Below are 21,783 nucleotides of genomic sequence, written 5' to 3'. Positions count from 1 at the left end.
AACCTGATTTTCTCTTTTTAGACTTTTTTAACCAACTCCAAATATGATAAGCACACCCATATAGAAAATAAAACAGCAAAAAGAATCATACATAAGTTGCAAATGTATAATTACACCTAAATTGTTTTTCTTTTTACACATATTGTTGGTTTCAACATGTTCTTTTTACATCTGATCTGCTTGCCTTTGTTTCCTACTGACCTGCCTTCTGTTCTCTTCTATGCATTTAAAAATGCTGAAATGCTCTTCTTACTTTTCTTCTTTCTTTTCATTTTGGTAACCCTATCTGTAGCCCTTGCTCCCTCCTAAAGCTCCACATCCAAATAAAAGAAAAAAAAAACCCTTGCATCAAAATAGCTCCTCACATTGATCATATCCAAAAATGTATCTCATTCTGCAACCTGAGTCCATCACCTCTGTGACTGGAGATGGGTAGCATTCTTCATGATTGATCCTCTGGCATCATGATTGGTCATTGCATCGATTTAAAGTTCTTAAGTATTTTAGAAGTGTTCATTTATCTAATGGCATGATTATATAAATTGTTCTGTTTCTGCTCACTTCCTTCTGCACAACTTTATGCAAATGTTTCTAGATTTCTTTGAAATTTTCCCTTTCATCATCTTACAGTGCAATAATATTTCATTACATTCATATGCCATAGTTTGTTCAGCAATTCCCTACTTGATGAGCTCCCATTAGTCTCCAGTTCTTTGCCACCACAAAAAGATCAGCTAGGAATATTTTTATACATATCATACATATTGGTTCTCTCCCTCTATTTCTCTCTCTCTCTCTCTCTCTCTCTCTCTCTCTCTCTCTCTCTCTCATTCTCTCTCTCATTCTCTCTCTCTCTCTCTATTTCTCTCTCTCTCTCTCTCTCTCTCTCTCTCTCTCTCTCTCTCTCTCTCTCGCTTAGTAGTGGTGTCAATGCGTCAAAAGGTATACACAGCTTAGAAATTTCGTGATATAGTTCTAAATTACTTACCAGAAGGACAAGACCAATTTGTAGCTCCACCAACACTATATTAGAGTATCTAAATACTCTAGTACTCTTGCCCTTCCCACAGTACCATTTTTTAAACCAATCTGATCTTCTTTAATTTACATTTCTCTGTTTCCTGGTGATTTAGAACATTTTTAATATGTCTGTTGTTGGTTTTCTCTCTCAGGCATCACTCAAGAGAAAATCAATGAGATGCGGGCAGCTCCTGAACAACAAATGATCACTGACATCCACTGTATGATTGCGGCAGGTCAGGACCTGGACTGGACTGATGCTCAGGGAGCCACACTGGTGAGCAGATTTGTTTCAGCCCAAGCTGGAGCCCCATCTGTCTCTACTAGTGGCAGTCCTGGACTGGGGCCATCAGGATCCCGAAAACTACAGCCCATGCTGGCCACAATGGCTGATGCCAGGGCCATGCATAACAGGAGGATTTTGTAATGTGAGATGAACTCTCTCTATACAGATACAAAGCATTTTACAATGCTCTCAGCAGGGAAGCCAAAAATAATCTTAGGTTGCATGACTTTGGTTGGATTAAGTTATGTATTCATAGAATATTTTGATCTGGAAGGGATTTCAAAGATCTTGTAGTCCAGTTTCCTCATATCACAGATAAGGCAAGCAGAGGCCCAGAGAGGGGATGTAAAATAAACAAAGTCACACAGCTAATTAATTAGTGGTAAAGCTGCAATTAGGTCTGAGGCTTCTTGATTCCTAGAATAGTTCTCATTCCACAGTAGCATCCTGTTTCTCATTCCTCAGTTTCCTTATGGGTCTGAATGCAAATCCCAGCTTGGGCATTAGCTCTGGGAAGGTCACTCCTTCTCTTTGGGCTTCAGTCTCTTCATCTGTAAGATTAGAGAGTTGAATTCTCTTCCAGTTATAAATCCTATTATCCTCTTTATTTCCTGCACAGGAAAGGTGTGAAGGTTAGATAAGATAATTGAAATGAAAGTGCATTCAAAGGTCTGATGCCCAGGCAGGGAAGCTGTTGGCACTGTGGGGTAGCTCCTGCCCACATAAGAGAAGCACCAGTCACACTGGGCTTTGAAGTGTTTGCTGGCACGATATGTGTACAAGCCCTTTCTCTTCGAGCTCACAGGGAATGTCAACCCAAACCTCCACAGCATCTCCTCCTACAGTGTGAACAATTCAGGCAGCCGTCCTGTCTCATCTCAGCCACTAACATGAAAGCATGAAGCTTTTGGGTGAGAGACATGCTGAATCAACAAACAACAAATATTTATTAAACATTCGTATGTGTGAGATGCTGTACTAGGTCCCGAATCAGTGAATGAATGAAAAAGCATTTATTAAGTGCTTACTATGCAGAAATACTGTGCTTTGTGCTTTGGACACAAATAAAAAATTGAGAACAGTCCCTGCTCTGGAGGGCTCGAGCTAACTAGGAGAGATAACACAAAGAGGGTTCAAATGCAGAGCAGGATGAAAAGGACCAAAAATCCTATGAATATTGCAGCAGGGTGAATGGCAAGGTCTGGGTGTCCTTAGGGTACATCAGCAGGTCAGATGTCAGTGCCCAGCAATCTGGAGGTAATAACAGCAGGGCAGAAGGTGAGGTCCAGAGGACCTTAGCCCTGCTTGGACTCCATCTGATGGTAAGGATTGTAGTTTGGGATATGTTACTTGTCTAAGTGGTATGAACAGATATGTCTACTCCAAGGACCTTGTCAATCACCACTGGGAGGAAATGAGTGGTCCTTGGGATCTGGGTTCCTTCTCACAGACATGTGATGGGGATAGGGGGCTCAGCAGCCAAGAAGGGGAAAGGGCATTAACAGGAGAGAAGAGCACCCCATGGCCTTACCTCCACCAAGCCCTTTAGCATTTTAATGGGCTATAAGATAGGGAAGGGCCCCTCACTGCTGACATACAAAGCTAAATATGGCACAGACCCTGTGCTCGAGAAGCTTCCAATCTATTGGGGAAAGGGAGAAGAGAAACATGTGCCCAAATAGTTCATACTTCAACATTCAAAAACCATGTTTTATCAATGATGCCAGCTGGGGTAAAACCCTTCTAGGCCTTAGTAGAGTTCTGAGTTTCTATTGCCAAATAAATTCAGCCTTCTCAACCTGGTAGTGACCTCTCTTAGCTAGGCTGATTATCAAATGACAGACATATAATCTGTTGCTAGGCTCACTACTAGAAGCTTTTTGATCTTGATAGGACTTTCTAGAGTATATGTTCTACTGGCATCCTCTTAATTGTTTTAACTGTGCCTATGGAAAATGCATTTGGGGAAAGGAAGGGTGTGGCAGTGATAAAGACCTGCAAGTACAGCTGGATTGGGAGAGCTGTGGTCCTTCCTCTGGACTGCCCAGCCCTTGTCCCTCTACAGGGCTTAGGGAAAGTGGACACCGAAGAAGGATGCTATAAGACTCTGAGGTGAAGGGCACCTAGATGGCCTGGTAGATTGAGAGCCAGTCCTAGAGAAGGGAGGTTATAGATTCAAATCTGGCTTCAGACATTTCCTAGCTGTGTGACCCTGGGCAAGTCACTTAGCCCCCATTGCCTAGCTCTTACCACCTGTCTACCTTGGAACAAATGCACAACATTGATTCTAAGATGGATGGTAAGAATTTTTTTAAAAAAGACCCTGAAATGGTAGTCTAGGGCTGGTTGTCACATGCATTGCCACAATTCAGAGAAAGATGTTAGGAATGTCCGTCCTTCAGGGAAGAAGTATGTCTCCCTATCTTTGCAGATATTGGCACCCTGAAGCAAAGTTCCACTTGCTCCATGCTAACTGGCCCTTGAGAGCCCAAAATCTTCACAATGGAGCTTTACAGGAGAACTGTCACAAAATTGTATTCTGATGACATCCCCTTCCAATGAGGGAATAGCCAAGATTTTTACTTCCATATCTCTGTACAAGTTGGCTCATCTTCCTGCTTAGTCTAGCCCACTTCTGTTCTTAGCTCTTGCTCTGAGCAGAGGCAAAAGCAGCAGCCTTCATTCAACATGGTTAGTGTTCTCTAGTCCCCACTGCTCCATTACCCAGTCCAGGATCTGACTTGCTCTTCTCCCCCTCAGTCGTCCTGGGCCTTTTCTCTTATCTGGCCCTGGTTCCCAATGATGAGTCACTTTGTTCTGGCTCTGCCATCTGCCATCTGGCCATTCACTGTCTGCAACCCCGACATCTTTGCTTGGGTTTCAATTCCTATGACCTGGCTCCTCTACCTCTGGGGCCAGAGAACTAGGTTCTTTCATTGGGGTCTCTGGTCCCCTACCCACTAATATCTTGAGGTCAGCAATGCTTCACCATGCCACCTGTTCCTGATTAATATTGTACTAGAAACGCTAGTGGTAGCAATTAGAAAAGAAAAAGAAATAGAAGGAATTAAAGTAGGCAGAGAGGAAACTAAACTATCACTCTTTGCAAATGATATGATGGTACACTTAAGAATCCTTGAAACTGTGATGTCATGTTCTCCTTAAAGTGTTTCAAGGCCCAATAATCCATAAATTTTTCCCTTTTCCTTTAGCTGCACATTGCTGGGGCCAATGGATTCCTTCATGCAGCAGAGCTCCTTCTTGACCAAGGAGTACGAGTGGACGTCAAGGACTGGGATGGCTGGGAGCCTCTCCATGCTGCTGCTTTCTGGGGCCAGGTACATCCCCCAACTCTCCTTGTTGCATGGTGGGAATTAATGGCCCCTCATCCTTAGGTCCCCTCCAATCAAGTCCACTGGAAACTAATGTTTGTAATGGAAATGGATGTTTATACCACTGTTAACAGCTTCTATCAACCTTTAAATGTCTACTTTTCTCTCTCAATTTCCCATTATCCCAATGTAGTAGGGACTGAATTTTTGAGCATGTTCAGTTCTACTCAATATATCTGTGTCTTAAAGAAATGCCATCTGGCTAAATGAAACTAGAGGAAACATATTTTACATGCAGACATTTGTTAATTTTTAAATGTATTGGAAGGATAAAAGTAAAAATAAATGGTGGAGTTTCAGGGATCTGGAGAGTTCTGCCTGGTGTTGATGCCCACTCTGTCCTAGACCTCCAGTAGTAACAGCATTTAAGACACACACCAAAACTGGCAGGCAAACTGACTCCCCTCCCTCAAACACACCTACTATGTCCCAGTGGCTGAAAGGATATGGAGGGGAACCTTCTCATTCCCACCCCCCATTCTGTATTCCCAAAATATGGTCGATTATTCCTTGGTGATAGTTTATGATTGGATCCTTTTTCCTCACTTGGAAGTCAGCACTCAGAATTCTACAGAGCAACAATTCTCTAACTCTTCAGTCTCAAATTTGTTGCATTTTTTAAAAAGACTCTTGCCTTCCATCTTAGAGTCAATACTATGTTTTGGTTCCAAGGCAGAAGAGTAATAAGGACTAATCAATGGAAGTCAAGTGACTTATCCAGGGTCACACAGTTAGGATGTGTCTGTGTCTGTGGCCAGCTCTGAACCTAGGACTTCTCTTCTCCAGGCCTGGCTCTCAATCCCCGAGTCCCCTATCTGCTCTTAAGAAGGTCTAGCTAAGGGTAGGTGGCAGCTTAGGGAGAATTTAAAGAGTTCTATGAAGAATAACTTCCCTATGCACCATCCCCTACTCTGACACTGTCTATCCTGGTTGACATTCTACTCTTCCCTTATTTCTTTGGAGTAAGCAGTGTTTCTTCATTAGATCCTTGTTTAAAATGCATTGATCCCTGGGCAGAAAAGGGAGAGGAGAAGTTTTCCAGAGGGGGACAAGCCCTGGTCACAATGTAAGACTCCCATGGGTCCCTTCTGTGTGCCCAGGATTTTGCCCCATGTGTGGTCTTTGGGAAAGCTCTTGGAATTGGCTGTCAGTGTGGCTTTGTCTCTTTGTTTCAGATGCAGATGGCAGAGCTGTTGGTGTCTCATGGAGCCAGTCTCAGTGCTCGGACATCCATGGATGAGATGCCAATAGGTCAGATTCTCTTAGCTCTTCTTTTTCTTTCATTCTGGGATCATATGGACTCTTTGTTGCCCTCCCCTTAAATGCTGTCAGTTCTGGAGGGTCCTGGTTACCTGATGGTTTATTCCTACTTCTCTGCCTCCTAATCTCTTCATCTAGTGGAACTTAGAACATAGGATTTGGAAGGGACTAGAAGAGACCTCAACCCCTTCTTTTGACAGATGGGAAACCTGGAAAGGCCTAAGAAACCTAGGTCACACCAGTAGCATTGCTGAGATTGAACTTAGACTTTAATCCTTTCCATTTATATCAAACTGCCTTTAAATAATGATAACTGGCATTTTCATTGTATTTGTGGTTTTAAAATGCTTTCTATAAAGAGGGAGAGAAACAAAACTTAAAAATTTATGTGTATGATCTTATTTCATATTCATAATAATCTTTGAGGTAGCAGCTATTACATGTATCATTATACCCATTTTACAGGTTTAAAAAAATAAAGAAGCTATGTGAGTGGCACAGGATCACACAACAAAGAAGGCAAAGCTAAGATCTGAATCAAGGTCTTTGAGTAACTCAAAGTCCAACATTCTTTCCTCCCTTTGTAGTCCCTGCCTGCCCCAGAATGCTTCTACAGGAATGTATTCCAGGTCTCATTGCTGTCACCCCTTTCCTTCATTGAGCAATTGGTCCCTTAGCTTTTTCAAGGTCCATCCCTTGTGCCCAGCCTGACTCTCACTGGTTTTCCTCTAGACCTCTGTGAGGAAGAGGAGTTCAAGGTGTTGCTGCTGGAGCTGAAGCACAAGCACGACGTGATCATGAAGTCTCAGCTGAGGCACAAGTCCTCCCTGAGTCGGCGAACGTCCAGTGCAGGGAGTCGAGGGTGAGTGGGGCCCTGATTGGGCACAGCGGGGACTGCCTGTGGGGGCTCACACCCTTCATCTTACCCTCCCAGCGTTCCAGGGCTAGGGGCTCTCTCTCTGTCTCCTCAGGAAGGTGGTAAGACGGGCGAGCCTCTCGGATAGGACCAACTTGTACCGGAAGGAGTATGAGGAAGAGGCCATTGTGTGGCAGCAGAGGGCCTCCGCTGCTGAGGAGCAGAGAAACTCCATCTACAGCGGGGATGTCAGAGAGACCCGTTCGGATCAAGAGAACAAGGACCCGGTGAGGAGAACTGTCCTGGAGCCTTTGTGTTAGAGGAGACCCTAGAAAGTATGCACTCAGCGCTCTTGCCTGGATGCCCTCTTGTACTGTTCCTGATAGTTGCTCGAACATTTCCAGGCATGGGGAGCTATTTCCTCATGACAACTATACCATGATTAGAGGGTTAGAGAGAAATTCCGACTCCCTATAACTTTTACCTGATGGTCCTGGGACTCTCCGATAGAAGAACTACTCTGAATCGTCCTTAATCCATTTTTTTTTTCAATTTACTGCTCTCCTGGCTTCTTTTCCAGTTTCCTTTTAAAGCTAATTGGTGGTGATAACTATGTAGCTCAGTGGATTTATAGCCAGGCCTGGAGATGGGAGGTCCTAGGTTCAAATGTGACCTCAGCCACTTCCTAGCTGTGTGACCCTGGGCAAGTCACTTGACTCCCATTGCCTAGCCCTTACCACTCTTCTGCCTTGGAGCCAATACACAGTATTGATTCTAAGACAGAAGGTGAGGGTTTTTAAAAAAGTAATTGGAGTGGTAATGGATGGAAGGGAAGAGTTAAGTGATAAAAGATGAAGGGTGAAGGGTAGATGGTGAAAGTAAAAGATAAATGGATGGAGAATCAGGGTGAGAGATGGAAGATGGGTAAGGATGGTTTGTGAGGACTAGAGTGAGACTGAGGAAGAGAGAGGACAAAGGATGAGAAAATGATATAGATAAGGCCAGGAGGATAAGGGATAAAAGGACAGGAGCAGGGTGCCCAAAGGTAAGGGTGAGAGGAGGAATAGAGAAATAGAATGAGAAAGTTAGAGAGAGGCAGAATGAGGGTGAGTGATAGATGGGTGAATGAATGAATGAATGAATGAGAAAGCCTTTACTAATGCTGGGTGTCAAGCACTAGGGATACAAACAGAAAAGTGAGACAAGAATTGTTTGCAGATGATATGTAACATCGTGTAAGCTTAAAAATTAATATACAATAATAATAACTAGAGATAATGGTCTATGAAGAAAATGGAGGGTAAAGGGCTGAGAATAAGGGCCGAGACCTGAGGCGGATGAAGGGGGATGAGTTTGAGCTGGTTAATGGGCACGTATCACCCTTTAGTAAAATTTAGGACACCTGAGACTGCCAATCTGAGAAGACAGATTTCTTCCAACACTAATTTCAATGATCATTGGCTCTGGGAAGTTGTTGGAGGAATTGGGAAGAGTATAAGGGACAGGGGGTCTCCACAGGGCTCTGCTCTGGATAATCTACTTAGGTAGGATACCATAAACATAAAAAAACTAAGCTCTGACAGGGCAAATGAATCTCCAGGCTTTGGTTTGCTGGACTTAGGACACAGACCAACCACCTGGAAGGTGTGCAAATGCAGGAGGACAGCGCCCCCTGCTGTCTGCCCTACAATATGGCTTCTCTAGGTGTTGAGCCATTCTTGCTTTCTCTTTTTAGTCCATAGGCTTTTCCCAATTTAGAAATTTAGAGCAAAATAAAGGAAATTAAAGACATTCTTTGGTGAGGGAGAAGCAACATGTAATAAGCATTTTTGGTATATATAATTTCACATTTAACATTTTAGAAGGGAAAATATTCTGGGTATTGCCATTTTTCTTAAGGAAACCTAGTTCTGTCTCTTCCTAGTCCTATCTCACTGAAGCTAGGTAGAACAGTTTGGAAAATGTCGTAATTTGTTGTTTCCGAAAGAGATGTGTGCTAACAAGCTTTTACTTTTACATGGTGGAAGGTCTGAAATTTCACTGGCTTGGGTACTTTTATCAGTGTTAATGGCACTCCTTCCATGTCCATATGCTCCCATGGACCCTCTATAGAAGATCTACCTTTAGACCAAACATTTTCAGATTGAATCTTTCCCCCCTTGGACTCAACTTATGATGAGAATTCCCCAGGAGGAATGGGTTCCACTTAGAGTCCTAGAGACTGAGGTACTTGGGAGTTAAGTGATTTGCCCCAGAGTGCAGTGGGTGTCAGAGGAAACTTGAATCCAAAATTTGTCTTTTTTCTCCCCTAAATCCTTGTCTTTTGTCTTAGTATTGATTCTAAGACAGAAAAGCATCAAGAGCTAGGCAATTGGAGTGAAATAATTTGCTCAGGGTCATACAGCTAGGAAGTGTCTGAAGCCGCATTTGAACCCAGGTCCTCGACTCTGGGCTTGGTGCTTGATTCACTGGACTACCTAGTTGCCCCCAGATTTCTGACTTCTTGACTTTCTGTCTACTAGGCCATGCCAGATCATATTTGACAAAAATTAATAAGGTTATAAGATCATAAATTTAGAGCTAGAAGAGAGCTTAAGGATCATCTAATAGAGTGGTTCCCTAATTTGTGCTCTCAGGATCTCTGGGGCATCCTCAAGACTCTATAAGTGGTTCCTGAGGTCAAAACTATTTTCCTCATAGTACTAAGATGTTATTTGTCTATTAAAATACACCTCTTTTCCATCTACATATCCAGGTGAGGCCAGATTTTCTTTATATACTCAATTTAAAAAAAACGTATCATAACAAACTGACTACAGAAGCAGCTATGAGAATCCAGTTGTCTTTTAATAAGCTAGAAATTAAAGAGACCAAATATGGAAAACAATGCCCTTTTGGTCACTACATTTTTTGTTTTGGAAATTTTATTTTTATAAAAATATTTACGTTAACTTGTAATGGGCTTATTATTTTTAAATGAATAAATATTTCTAAAATGTATCCATTTAAATTTCTAATATGGTAAATGTTGATAGCTATAATTCATATAAATAATAGCTCTTTTTAGAGTATAAGAAATCTTAAAAACCAAAAATGTGAGAAAGGATAACCCTTTAATAATACCTCAAGTACACCTCCTTTATGTTGAAGATGAAGAAAATGACCCAAAAAGGTTCTGTGATGTGTACAAGGTCACACAGCCAGCAAAGTTGGCAAAGTTGGAATCTGAGCCCAGGTCCTCCAAAATCAAATCCAGTGTCCATTCCACTAATTTATTCTCAGAGTCCCATTTTGGCCTGACCATCTGGTATTTCTCATTATTAGTCAGTTTGTTCCAGGGTAACATTTAGGAAACGGATATAGGAGAAAGTATATCACCCTAAAGTCAAAGGACCTGGATTCAAGACTCATATTTACTATCTTTGACATCTTCAGCAAATCATCTCCCCTCTCTGGGCTTCTGTTGATGATGGAGTTAGCTAGACACTCTCAGGTGCCATCCAGCACGAGATCTTTAGATGAATGGAGAGCACTTCTCTAAGGCAAAGAATAGTCTCCTAAAATGATTCTTTGTGGAATTTTTCTTTGGGCATTTCTAATTGACTAAAAGCCGAGAAGCTCACAGAGCTGGGCAGTCACCCTGAATCTACCGAGCTGCCTGGGCTCTCTGTTCTCTGGGGTGTTTGTGATTAGTTTTCCTAAAGATACTGGTGGGCTTGTAGAGCCTTGGCTGAGCCTCCCCGATTCAAAGTGAAGTCGAGATACCGTCGTACTTTGTGATTTGTATCCCTCATCGTTCAGCACAGTTCTTTGCATAGCATCAGGACTTAATTCATCATTTGTTCATCATTTCCCAGCATGTAGGAGCAATAGTAGAGTTAAATCCCATTTTGTTCAAAGCCTCTTCAGAATTGGATGATACTAACGCTTGGTAATTTCCTCCCTTGTTCACAGAACACCATGCTGGAAAAGCCACTGCTTCTTTCTGAATTTATGACCAAAAGCACACTGGGGAACACAGACCTGCCCATGCAGAATGGCCTCCGGGGTCCAGTCAGCCCTTACCCATACTCTTTGTCTAATGGGGACATGCCCATCCAGAATGGACTCCGGGCTCCGGCCACCACCCACCAATACTCTCTAGCCAATGGCGACATCTGGAAGGTGCACGAGGTCCCAGACTACAGCCTGAGTGCATCTCTGCCCTATGGCAGCCCTGGCCTCCGGGACATGCCGCAGCCCTGGAATGTATACAAAGAATCCAGCCACCAGACGCTGTCAGAGCTGAAGCGGCAGAGGGCAGCGGCCAAGCTCCTCAGCCACCCCTTTCTGAACCCCCACCTAGGTGGTGGGGTGGCAGGGGTGGGGGAGGGCAGCAGTGAGAGCAAGACCCCCCTGATCGGAACAAGAACTTCTCCTTACAGTGCCAATGGGACTTCTGTATATTACACGGTGGCCAGTGGGGACCCCCCTCTCCTAAAGTTCAAGGCTCCAATGGAGGAGATGGAGGAGAAAGTCCGGGGCTGTTGCCGGATTTCTTAGTCCTGCTGCAGCCGTGCCCCTGGACCCAGGAGGGAGAAGGACCTGGTCATGGTCAAGGCACTGGGCATTCCTGAGCCTGACCTGGGATGAGTACCCAAGGGGCAGCCACGTGGGATGGAAAGCAGATAGAACGAGGTGGATTCTCCTTTTCCTGAGAGGAAGATTTTTCCACAGTTGTCCTCAATCCTGGTCACTCTGAACTGCCCACCCCTGAGGGCTTACCTTGGACTGACTGCCCTTATCACCATTCTGCAATGAAGAGTCCCAGTTATTAGCCTCAGATGAGTGACTGCCAGATGTCTGACATGTGGCATGAGGAATCCTGTGGAGCACCTGCCTGTCCTAGTGTCGGAACGCCTACACATCTCACTCGTGCATACACACACACACATGCACAAACCATTTGTGCTCCCCTTTGTGCCAAAGACCAAGGTGGGTGGCTGTAAACAGGAAGGAGCATGTCCAGCTGGGCCCTGGGAATGTAGCTGCTCACTTTCATCTGTGAGTAACCGGTGCTGCCCCGGGATGCGAGCGGGACAGCCACAGATGGTTCAAGGTGGGAGCTGCTTTCCAAACCGCAGCTCGAGACGTGGCAGGAGAGAGGTCCAACTCCAGACGGAGGCAAGGCCCTACCTATGGATGAGTCCACGGTTACGTTCAGCGGCGGTGACTGAGGGTGTTCGTGTCTCGTGGGGTGTCCCTAGGAATACCCCTTAATAAAATCAAAGCAACCACCCTGAGCCATCTTGGAAGTTGAGGACTAATAGCCACCTAATCCAGCACCACGCCCACAGTAGATGCTTGGTGTTTGTTGAGCGACTAGATGAATGGCCAGGTTTCATAACCATGGTCAGGGTCTGCTGGCAGTAGGGGCTCTTTTCTGTGTATTGTTCCAAGGCAGGTAAAAATCCATGAGGGTGAGATAACAGAAACTGCCCAGAGAAGGTCCCCTGTTAATTCCATTAAGACTGGTACTGGCCCCCTGAGAGTCTAATGTCAGAGATACTAAACTAGGTTGTTCCAATCTCATTAGGTCTTTTAAACTTCCCATTGAATTTTGCTAGTTAGAGCTACAAAGTCAACATTTTAAAAGAAAGAAAATCTTTGGAGACTATTAAAAACCGAGGGGAAATTATATTTGTCTCCAGTCAGGGACAGCTCATATTGCTCCTGTCTGCCAAGGGCTGGGTACGGTATTAGAAAAAGGCACAGTTGTGTAAGGTTTTGCATTTGGGATTTGTATTTGGAGGACCTTGAATCTTGGCTCTATTACCCGTGTAACCGTAGACAAGTTGGTGAAATTCTCTGGACTTGTTTCCTCATCTATAAAATGAATGGGATAAACTAGACAATCTCCAAGATTCCTTCCAGCTCTTGATACTTGGATCTCAGGAAACTCGGGGACCAATTTTTGGTTACTGAGTTCTCTGCCTCACCACACTCCGGCCTAGGGAAATAGGAGCTTATGTTGCCAATTTATTTTTAAAAAATCACTGTAGGAGTGAGATTCAGTTTAAAGCACCCAACTAACCCCTTTAGTTTTTTAAAAGGACAAATATTGATGTCCCCAGCCCTTCGGGTGCTGGTAACAAAAATGGGGTCCCTGGTTGGGGTAAATGGTCAATACAAGACTCTGAAATGCTTTACTTTGGGGCCCATGCATTCTGGGGACAGAGCTTCCTTCCTAGGGAACCATAAGCATGGGATATGGAGGGTGTTGGGGAGACACAGACACTCACTGTTCTGCACGGATGGAGTCTCTGGCAGGACTGATGGTATTCATCCCAGTAGAAAAGTGTTTGGCTCTCATTGAAGGTGGCAGGAGGTGGGTAGGAGGCAAGTGTGGTGCATATGACTGACAAGGCCATTTATTCAGTGGCTCTTCAGGAAGTACAGCATGCAGGAAGGCAACAAGGGACTTACCTAGTTGCAGAGCTGGAGTTGCTAGGTTGCCTGTGTCCCAAAGGAATCTGGGCTTCAAAAATGGAGGGAAATCACCCCAACATCATTTCCACAATCCATCCAGTCCATACTTCTTTCTCTTGATTATTCTCCCTGATGTGAGGGTCAGCTATGCCTCTGTTTGTATAGGCAATCTCAGTCAACCCTTGGGGGTTAGGAGACAAGGACTTTTACAAGGTTCCTTTCTACTCTGTAAGCAGGAAAGACTTATTTATCCTAAAACTACCTCTTTTTAGCTCTGTGGAGGTGTCCAAGTCCTAGTTTCCAGGGTTTGAGGAACAAGTACCTTTATCCCTTTATAGCTTCCCCTTTCCATAAGTGAGAGTGATATAAAGGTGGAATGTGGTAGGGTTCCCATTACTAGAGGTGTTCAAACAGGGGACACAGAACAACTTGTTGGAGATGTCGTAGAGTGGATTCCTCATTAGACTCAGGTTGGGCCTCAGGTCCTCTAAGAGTCCTTCCGGATTTAAGATACCATCATTTCCTGAGTCAGTGAACAAATTTCTCTGCAAGCCAATGCACTAGCGTTTTACTAAAGATCAGTTCCAGGCCATGGGGTAGTGGCAGTGCAGGGGCTGAGGCTAGTGGGCTAAGCTGTTTGGGTGTCTAACCCACAGACTAACATCAATATGGCGAGTCTTCTGGAACAGAGGCCCGCCAGGCTGCCTAAAGAGGAGCTAACTGTTCCAGGTGAGGGAAAAAAAACCAAGCAGGTCAAAATTTCAAGCTGATTAGCCCTGCCATCTGCAATGAATGGCTGCTTCACATTCAGCCTGGCAAAGATGGGGAGTCCTGTGCTCCGGGGAAAAAAAAGGAAGAGAAAGAAGCTGTTCCAGAGGTGTATAAGCATGTGTGCAAGTATGCCAACACATCCCTATATGCAGCCTGGACATGAAACAGCGAGGCCCAGAGGCTTTGCATTGTGTTTTCTGTGTTAACAGCCCTTAGCCATCATGATTTAGCTGGCCCTTACAACCCAGACTACTCCAGAAGCCGAGACCGTGTCTTCAGGAACCTGAGGCAGAGACACAAAGGTGGAGGTAGAAGTCAGGGGCTGGCAAAAGCCTTTCAGCAAGTCAGAGCTGGATAGGGAGAACTCGGGGTTTCTGACAACTTGCTACTCCAGGGAGGTGGGTAGCACCCTGACCCCAAAGAGACTAGCTTGGAGTGGGCATCTCAAAGAAAGACGAGGCAGAGGCGATAGCCACAGCTATCCCACAAGTTGGGATTCATCAGTTTTACCTTTGTGGTTTGTGGTTTAGAACAGACGGGGCAGAGTGGCATTAATTTAAGTATCCAGGTGGCCAGAGGAAAGGGATTAACCCAAAATCGATGGCTTCATGATACTATTCATTGCAGACTAGTCTTGAAGAATGGACAGATGGCCTCGATCCAGACTGACCTCCATGCTGGGTGAGAAGGCGGCAAAATGTATAGTAGCAGAGAGACAGGAGTTAACCCTATCTGACCTCTATTTGTAGCTGCCAGGGATGATTTTAGTCCTGAATGTGTAGGGTCTCTAAGGCATAGCTATCCTATGTGTCCACTTCTAGACTCCCTGGTCTGAGACTAGTCCAGTGCCTCTCATGTAAGATGTCCCTGGGTGTGCAGTGGAGGCTCTCCAAGGGTCTCCTTGGCCCCCACTCTCCAGGGGGACTTGCAGAAGTGCCTGTCCTTTGATAGGAAAGAGGCTATGGCTGAATCTTAAGTTGGGGAGCACAGGAAAGGTTCTGCCAGACTGTGGGGTGGAGAGAACAATGACCTTACCTCCTACATCTACTTCTGGGCAGCTATTATGGGCCCTTCTCCAGTGTGCCCTTGCCATGGGACAACACTAATTCCCTGAAGAGGAAGAGCTCTGAACCCTATCCTTTCCATCAGGGATTAAGGACCTCCTTCTTTCAAGGGCATTAGTAGAGGAAGTGTCCCTGTCCAGCTTCTGGTATAAGTGTGTCAGGAAGGAGGGGGATGTGATGCTAGCAAAAAGCCAGGTGAGTCAAAGGACCCCCAAGCCTAGTTTTTTCTTGTGCCTAATCAATGCAAAGTAGAAACCCTTGAACACAATGGAGCCACTCAGAGCCCTGTTGTCTCCCTGGAAGCTGGGCAAATCAATACCCAGAGCCTTTGCCTATCGGGAGATAGGAGCCCACAGATGGGCTCTCTGATGAACTTCCTGTTGTAGGGCATACAACAAAGAACACTGCTGTGCTCAAAGAGATACCAAGCCATGGCTGCAGGTGGATGAGGCTTGCCTAACTTTAAATGTGGCCTTATTGGGAACCACCCAATGTGTCATCATTTCAGTTCTGCCCCAATTGGGAAGCCTCACAGATTTCTGCGCTCATTGTATTGCTGGACTCTTCCCAAATGGAGGACTTCTTTATGTCGTAGCCAACCAGAGCTGCAGCCCCAGACTCACAAATGCCTCACCTGAGTCAATTTGGCTTTCTCTCTCTCCATTCTCCTTTTGTTTCTCACACGTTAGAATCAATGTTGAGCTAGTCAACTCAAGCTTGACAAGGAAAACCATTGCTGCCTCCTAGAGTGGGTTCGGCATGACAGTGTCTGGATCAGAACAGTACCTAAGAGTTCAACGATGGCAGCCAGCTCTGGAAGGAGATTTCCAACTTGGAGTCACAGGACCTGATTTCGAATCCCATCTCTGACATTTACTACCTGTGTGGCCTTGGGCAAGTCACTTAACCTCTCTAGGCCTCAGTTCCCTCCTCTGTAACATGAGGCCCTTGTCCCAGATGACCTCAAAAGCCCCTTCTAGTTCTAAAAGTATGATCCTAAATTCTTGCCTACACCGTCTCTTGCTCCTGTTAACACAGAGGATCTTTGTTTAATATGACTTAGCAGGAGTTTGAACAAAGGTTTCTTCATCTTTGCCAAGGATGCATCTCCTGTCATCAGAGAAATGACTCTGCCTCCTCTCCTGGAGTAAGGAATGGGGGGAAGGATGGAGAAGTTGGACAGTTTACCAGATCCTTCCAAGTTACAGCACTGGCGCCATTATTTACTTTGAATTGTGAAATCGTGAGTTCTCCCAATACCAGAAACACCCACATCCAACCATAGGTGCAAAAAGAATACCCCAAAGCCAAAAGAGATTTATAGATTATCCATGCTGATATATATATGAGACAAGTTGTTTCTTATTCTCAGTTATCTGCTATAAAACATTTATAAACCATTTGTTTTAGAGCAGATAACTGAGAAATAGAAACAATCTGCCTTTCTCTAACACCCCTTAACCCATGACAGATGAGCTCTCATCTGGCCAGGAGCTAGACTGAGAGAGTTTGTCAAGGTCACAGTCACAGACTACCAGCCACTAAGGCCTTGGGTTTAGTGCTGGCAGTTATGTGAACTGTTCATGGAGTCCTAAGTCAACTACTAAGACCTTAGAACTTAATACTAGATTGTGAGCTCCATGAGGGCAGGTACCTCATCTTATTTATCTTTATATCTATCTCCCCCATGCAGTGCTGGGCACAGAGTAGACACTTAATAAGCATTTGTTAAATTTGAATTTTGTTTCACTAGAAGAAAAAAATAGTATTGCCAATTGGTTGACCAAAATCAATGGTTTTAAGCCATAATTTTTTAATGTGAACCTTTTTTTCTTTTTAGTTTGCTATGTACAAAATTAAACTATATATATCATTTCCAGATTTCCCCTCCTACTAGATTTGTTGCAGAACATGATGGTATTTTTCAGAATCGTCCAAGGAATATTTATACAAGGGCTACCCCTATAAGATACTAGAGGGGTATCTTATTTAATTTTTCATCATCTATAATCAAGCCTATTCCTCACTCCTTTGGCATCCAGTAAACATCTAAGTACAAGAATGGAGCTACTACACAAGCAGTGAAATTAGGCCTGATGTAGAAACCACAGAAGCCTTTCTAACAGGAGTGTGAGTGCAGAAATGGACTCCAGGAGTACAATATACCTATTATAGAGAGGCATATTGAGCAGTGTTTGGCAGGGTGTGGATATGAGCATCCAGGTAGAGTTGGAAGATACCTAGCCCCCTGCAATAAATAATTCACCAGGCCTGAAGCCACTGATGTATATAAAACACTTAACAAAATGTATTTTATTTGAAAAAATAATTGTATGAACACTGTATATTGCATTAGCAACTTTGTGTAAAAAAAATTGGTAATCAACAGAGTAATATATTTAAAACATTTTTTAAAGACAACCACCAATCTTTGATATTGTATGAAGGTGGCTTAATGTTATACCTTGAAGTCTAACTGGTGGTTTCTCACTATATGGAGACAGTGTGTCTGGTCCCCAGGGCACTGTGCATGTCAGATGGGGACCTGTGACAAAAGCAGCTTCTAAAAGGCAGTGTCCTTCACAGGACATGGATTTTTTTAATTAAAACTATTAAATTTCTTTTAATAACACCTGTCATTGTCACTTCATTTCAGAGGGTGAAGTCTCCTCAGTTGGCCTGAGATGGATTTGGGAACTCATTGAGGGAGGGCACTAAAGGGACAAATTGGCAGATGGTTGGAGAGGGAGGCCTTCTAGCTTTCACTGTTCCCACTCACCCACCTCTTCACAACCAGTGACAACTGATAGAACATCTGGTGATTCATACTCAAGTCATTTTTCTTGGGCCTCATGGACCAAAAGTGGGGCTTCGGTGAATTCTAGTGTTCCTTCCTTGCATCAAGGAATGGATTAAAAGCAACATAACTCAAGTCAACAAACATAAAAGAATACTATGTATAAGGCCAGGTCTCAGGAGATGGGGGCACAAAGACAAAATAGTCCGTCTTCTTAAAAAGCCTCTATTCTACTTGCCAATTTAGCCAGCTGCTCTCTCCACCTGGAGGATTCATTATTTATGGTGGTTTGTAATGCAAAATAAAATGAGGCTTTAGGGGTCCTCAAAACTGGGAGAAATTCTGGTAGAATGATTTCCTTTTCATTTTCCTCTCTTTCATCTTCAGTTTCTACCTATCAATCTCCTCCTTCCCTATGATCTATTCTTTCTCTATTATCTATAAACTTACTCTGGTCTCCCCTATCCTTAAAAAAACATTCCCTCGATCCTGTCCATCCCCACCCAGGCCTTCCAAGCTGATCCTGTGCTGATCTGAAATCCAAAATTCTGGTACCCTAGCAAGTTCCATAACACCAGCCTGTGGCAAATGAGGAAGGAAGAGGGAAGTAGGAGCTCAGGAAACATGGCCCATTGGTGGAACAGACTCCAGGACACTCCTATAGTGCCAATATCACCAAGGACCCCAATTGGAAGGCTATTGCTAAGGAAGTCAAAGGGGCATCCCTCTGGGATGAAATCTGGGAGAAGCCAGCTGGAAGCCTTCCAATTTGAGATAATTGTTCTTGTTAGCTAGCAATAAACTCAATTATTTCATTTTGCAGTGAAAGTGCAATGGAAGGGATCTCCTAAATTTCCACACTCTTGAGGGGCAAGGCCCAAGTTGTCCCAGGCTAGTTCCTGCTCTGAACTTATCTCTGCCCCACTTTTAACAGTGAAACTCCAAGAAAAGGAAATCTATACCCCTTGCCTCTACTTCCTCACTATTTACTTATCAACCACTTACAATCTATCATCTGACCCCATTGCTCTACTGAGACTTTTCCCCAAAAATTCAACAGTACCTTTTAAATGGCTAAATCCGATAGTTATTTCCCCATTCTTATCCTCCATGATTTTTCTAAGACATTTTATGCTATTGACCCTCTCGTCTTACTGGTTACTTTCTCCTTTGTCTTCTGTGACATTGGTCTCCTGAAATTCTCCCACCTGCCTGACTGCTCATTTCCAATCTCTTTTGCTGGTTCTTCTTCCTTCTCTCATTTACATAGCATTTACTATGTGTCTGGCACTATGCTAAGCAATTTACAATTATTATCTCAATTGATGCTGTCAACAACACCCCTTTGAGGTAGGTACTATTATTATCCTCATTTTACAGATAAAGTAACTGAGTCAAATACAGGTCAAGTGACTTGCCTGGGGTCATACAGATAAACAAATACACAGAAAATGTATTTGGACCTGAATTCAAACTCAGATCTCCCTGACTCCAGGCCTGGCACTTTATCTACTATACCATCTAGCCATCCCCCAAAGCATTGTCCTGTACCCTTTATATCTACATACTCTCCCATCTATGTCCATGAATCTGAGATTCATTGATATGACTCCCAAATTTATATAACTAGTCCTAATCTCGCTTTCATTTCAATTCAATCCCCATCTACCTCTGCCTGCTGAACATCACTTGGATATCCAACAGCATCTCAGACTCAGTGTGTCTACAACTGAGTTCACCATCTTCTCCCCTAAAACTGGCCCTTCCAGCCCCTCTGTTTCTCCTAATGCCACTACCAAACTCCCAGGAGCCAGTGTCACAACTTGAGACTCAGCTTTGACTCTTCTCTTTCAGCCCCCACATCTTTTCAGTTACCAAATCATGCTGTTTGACCTTTACATCTCTTGAAAATGTTCACTTCTCTCCACTCAGGCCACCACCCTAGTTTAAAGCATTTGCCATCTCTTACCTATATTTATTGTAACAGCTTTCTAATTAGCCTCCCTGCCTTTTTTCTTTCCCATCCATTCTTCAAACAGCTGCCAAAATATTATTCCTATCATGCAGGTCTGACCAGGTCAGTCGGTCTACTTAGGTCCTACAGTCTTCCTCCACCTACATTTTTGGTTTATTTCATAGACCCTGCACGTCCCTGACCTCAATGCCACTTCTGTGCATTTACACAGGCCACCCTGGAAAACGCTCCCTCCTCATCTCTATTCTTCAGAATTCTTTTCTTCAATTGCTTGTGCAATTTCCTCTATGAAGTCACCTCAGATTCTCCCACTATTCTCTTCCTCAAATTTGCATTGAGCTCTAAATTTCTTCTCTATACTATCACACACCACATTTACACTTAGCTGTGAACATGTCAGAATATTCTCTGTAGAACAGGGACTGTATTAAAGTTTTTTGTATTCCCACACAGCGCTTAGCAAAGGGTCTAAACATAATAGAAAAAAAACGTTTGTGGAGAACATGCATATGTCATAGCCAGAAGGGAACTTCACCTATAAGAGACAATGATGTCCTCATGACTAATATACATATGGGGTAACCCTGCTTATATCTGGAGCTCTGTAGTGTATGAGCACCCCATCTAAATTAAGTAGGAAGGAAAGAAGGAAGGAAGGAAGGAAGGAAGGAAGGAAGGAAGGAAGGAAGGAAGGAAGGAAGGAAGGAAGGAAGGAAGGAAGGAAGGAAGGAAGGAAGAGAGGGAGGGTGGAAGGAAGGAAGGAAGGGAGGAAGGGAGGGAGGGAGGAAGGGAGGGAGGGAGGGAGGAAGGGAGCTGGTTTCAGGAGTATATCAGAGGTAGGATGGACTATACTCTTGGTTCTTCCACATTACTTGATTACTTGAGTTTGTTTTGAATGAAGATCCAGATTTCAGCTGGCCCAGGTAAGAAGACTTCCATTCAGGTATGAGCATTAATGTAGGGTGAGGTGGGAAGAGTGCTCAACACAAACTCAGAACCTGTGTTAAATCCTGGTTCTGCAGCTATTCAACCTCTCTCCAGCCTGTTTCCTTATTTGTAAAATGAAAGGATGGGACTCAGTGACTTCTTGGGTCTCCTCAACTCTATATCTAAACAAGGATAAAGAATAGTTCCGTTTGGCTGGAATGCAGAGTATGGGAAGAATTGTAAGAGTTAAGGTTGGGGCTAGATTGAGGAGAGCCTTGAATGCTAGCAGCAGGACAAGTCCTCCCTTGTAGCCCCCAGTAGTGAGTGGACTCCAGTAAAATCAAAGCCAAGGTCTGGTAAGAATCACTCCTCAGATGAGGCCCCCAAACCCCTCCTTTCCAACTCCCCCTCTACTGTACTTGGTAATAACTGGCTGTTCTTGACAAACCCACTGTACTTCCCTGAGAATCTGGGCTAGATGGTTACATATTTGAGATTTATTATCCTATAGAACTCTCAGTCTAAGCTTCGGCGAGGTAAACTAAGTTATTGTACTAAGGTTGTAAAGCATTACCAACCGTTGTCCATGTAAAAAGCTTCCCTAATCCCTTAGCCTGCATCACTTTCTCTATAAAACTCTGTGATCAGTAAACCCAGCCTCTAATTGTTACCAGCTTCAGTGGCCCTCCTGATTCCTGTCATCCTCACCGCCTCTCATTCCCCTCATCCCTTCTCGACCTCCGAATGTTTGTCATGACTCCTTAGGACCCCCTGACACTCCCTGATTTGAGGAACTTAGCAGTACTAATCCTTCACTCGGAGTTAAGTGACTTGCCCATAATCACCCAGCTAGGAAGTGTCTGAAGTCAAATTTGAACCCAGGTCCTCCTGACTCCGGATCTGGCTCTGCGCTACCGGATCAGAGGGTTTTCAAGACCCCTTCTTTGTTATTCTGTAGTTATCTCTC

General features: G+C 44.0%; 1 protein-coding gene across 1 annotated transcript in view; it reads left to right on the top strand.

Moving 5' to 3' along the window:
• Positions 1–17,749, top strand: part of PPP1R16B (protein phosphatase 1 regulatory subunit 16B) — a 159,887-nt gene extending 142,138 nt beyond the window's left edge. Inside the window, exons 6-11 of the mRNA XM_001381679.4 lie at positions 1,173–1,297; positions 4,519–4,644; positions 5,874–5,949; positions 6,691–6,820; positions 6,930–7,101; positions 10,769–17,749. Coding sequence (XP_001381716.3) covers positions 1,173–1,297; positions 4,519–4,644; positions 5,874–5,949; positions 6,691–6,820; positions 6,930–7,101; positions 10,769–11,356 — 1,217 coding nt within the window. The 3' untranslated portion in view covers positions 11,357–17,749. The remainder of the gene's footprint in view (positions 1–1,172; positions 1,298–4,518; positions 4,645–5,873; positions 5,950–6,690; positions 6,821–6,929; positions 7,102–10,768) is intronic.
• Positions 17,750–21,783: the final 4,034 nt, after the last annotated feature.

This window comes from Monodelphis domestica, chromosome 1 (genome assembly GCF_027887165.1).
Source record: "Monodelphis domestica isolate mMonDom1 chromosome 1, mMonDom1.pri, whole genome shotgun sequence".
NCBI lineage: Eukaryota > Metazoa > Chordata > Mammalia > Didelphimorphia > Didelphidae > Monodelphis > Monodelphis domestica.
This window is presented reverse-complemented; position numbering and strand designations above follow the sequence as displayed.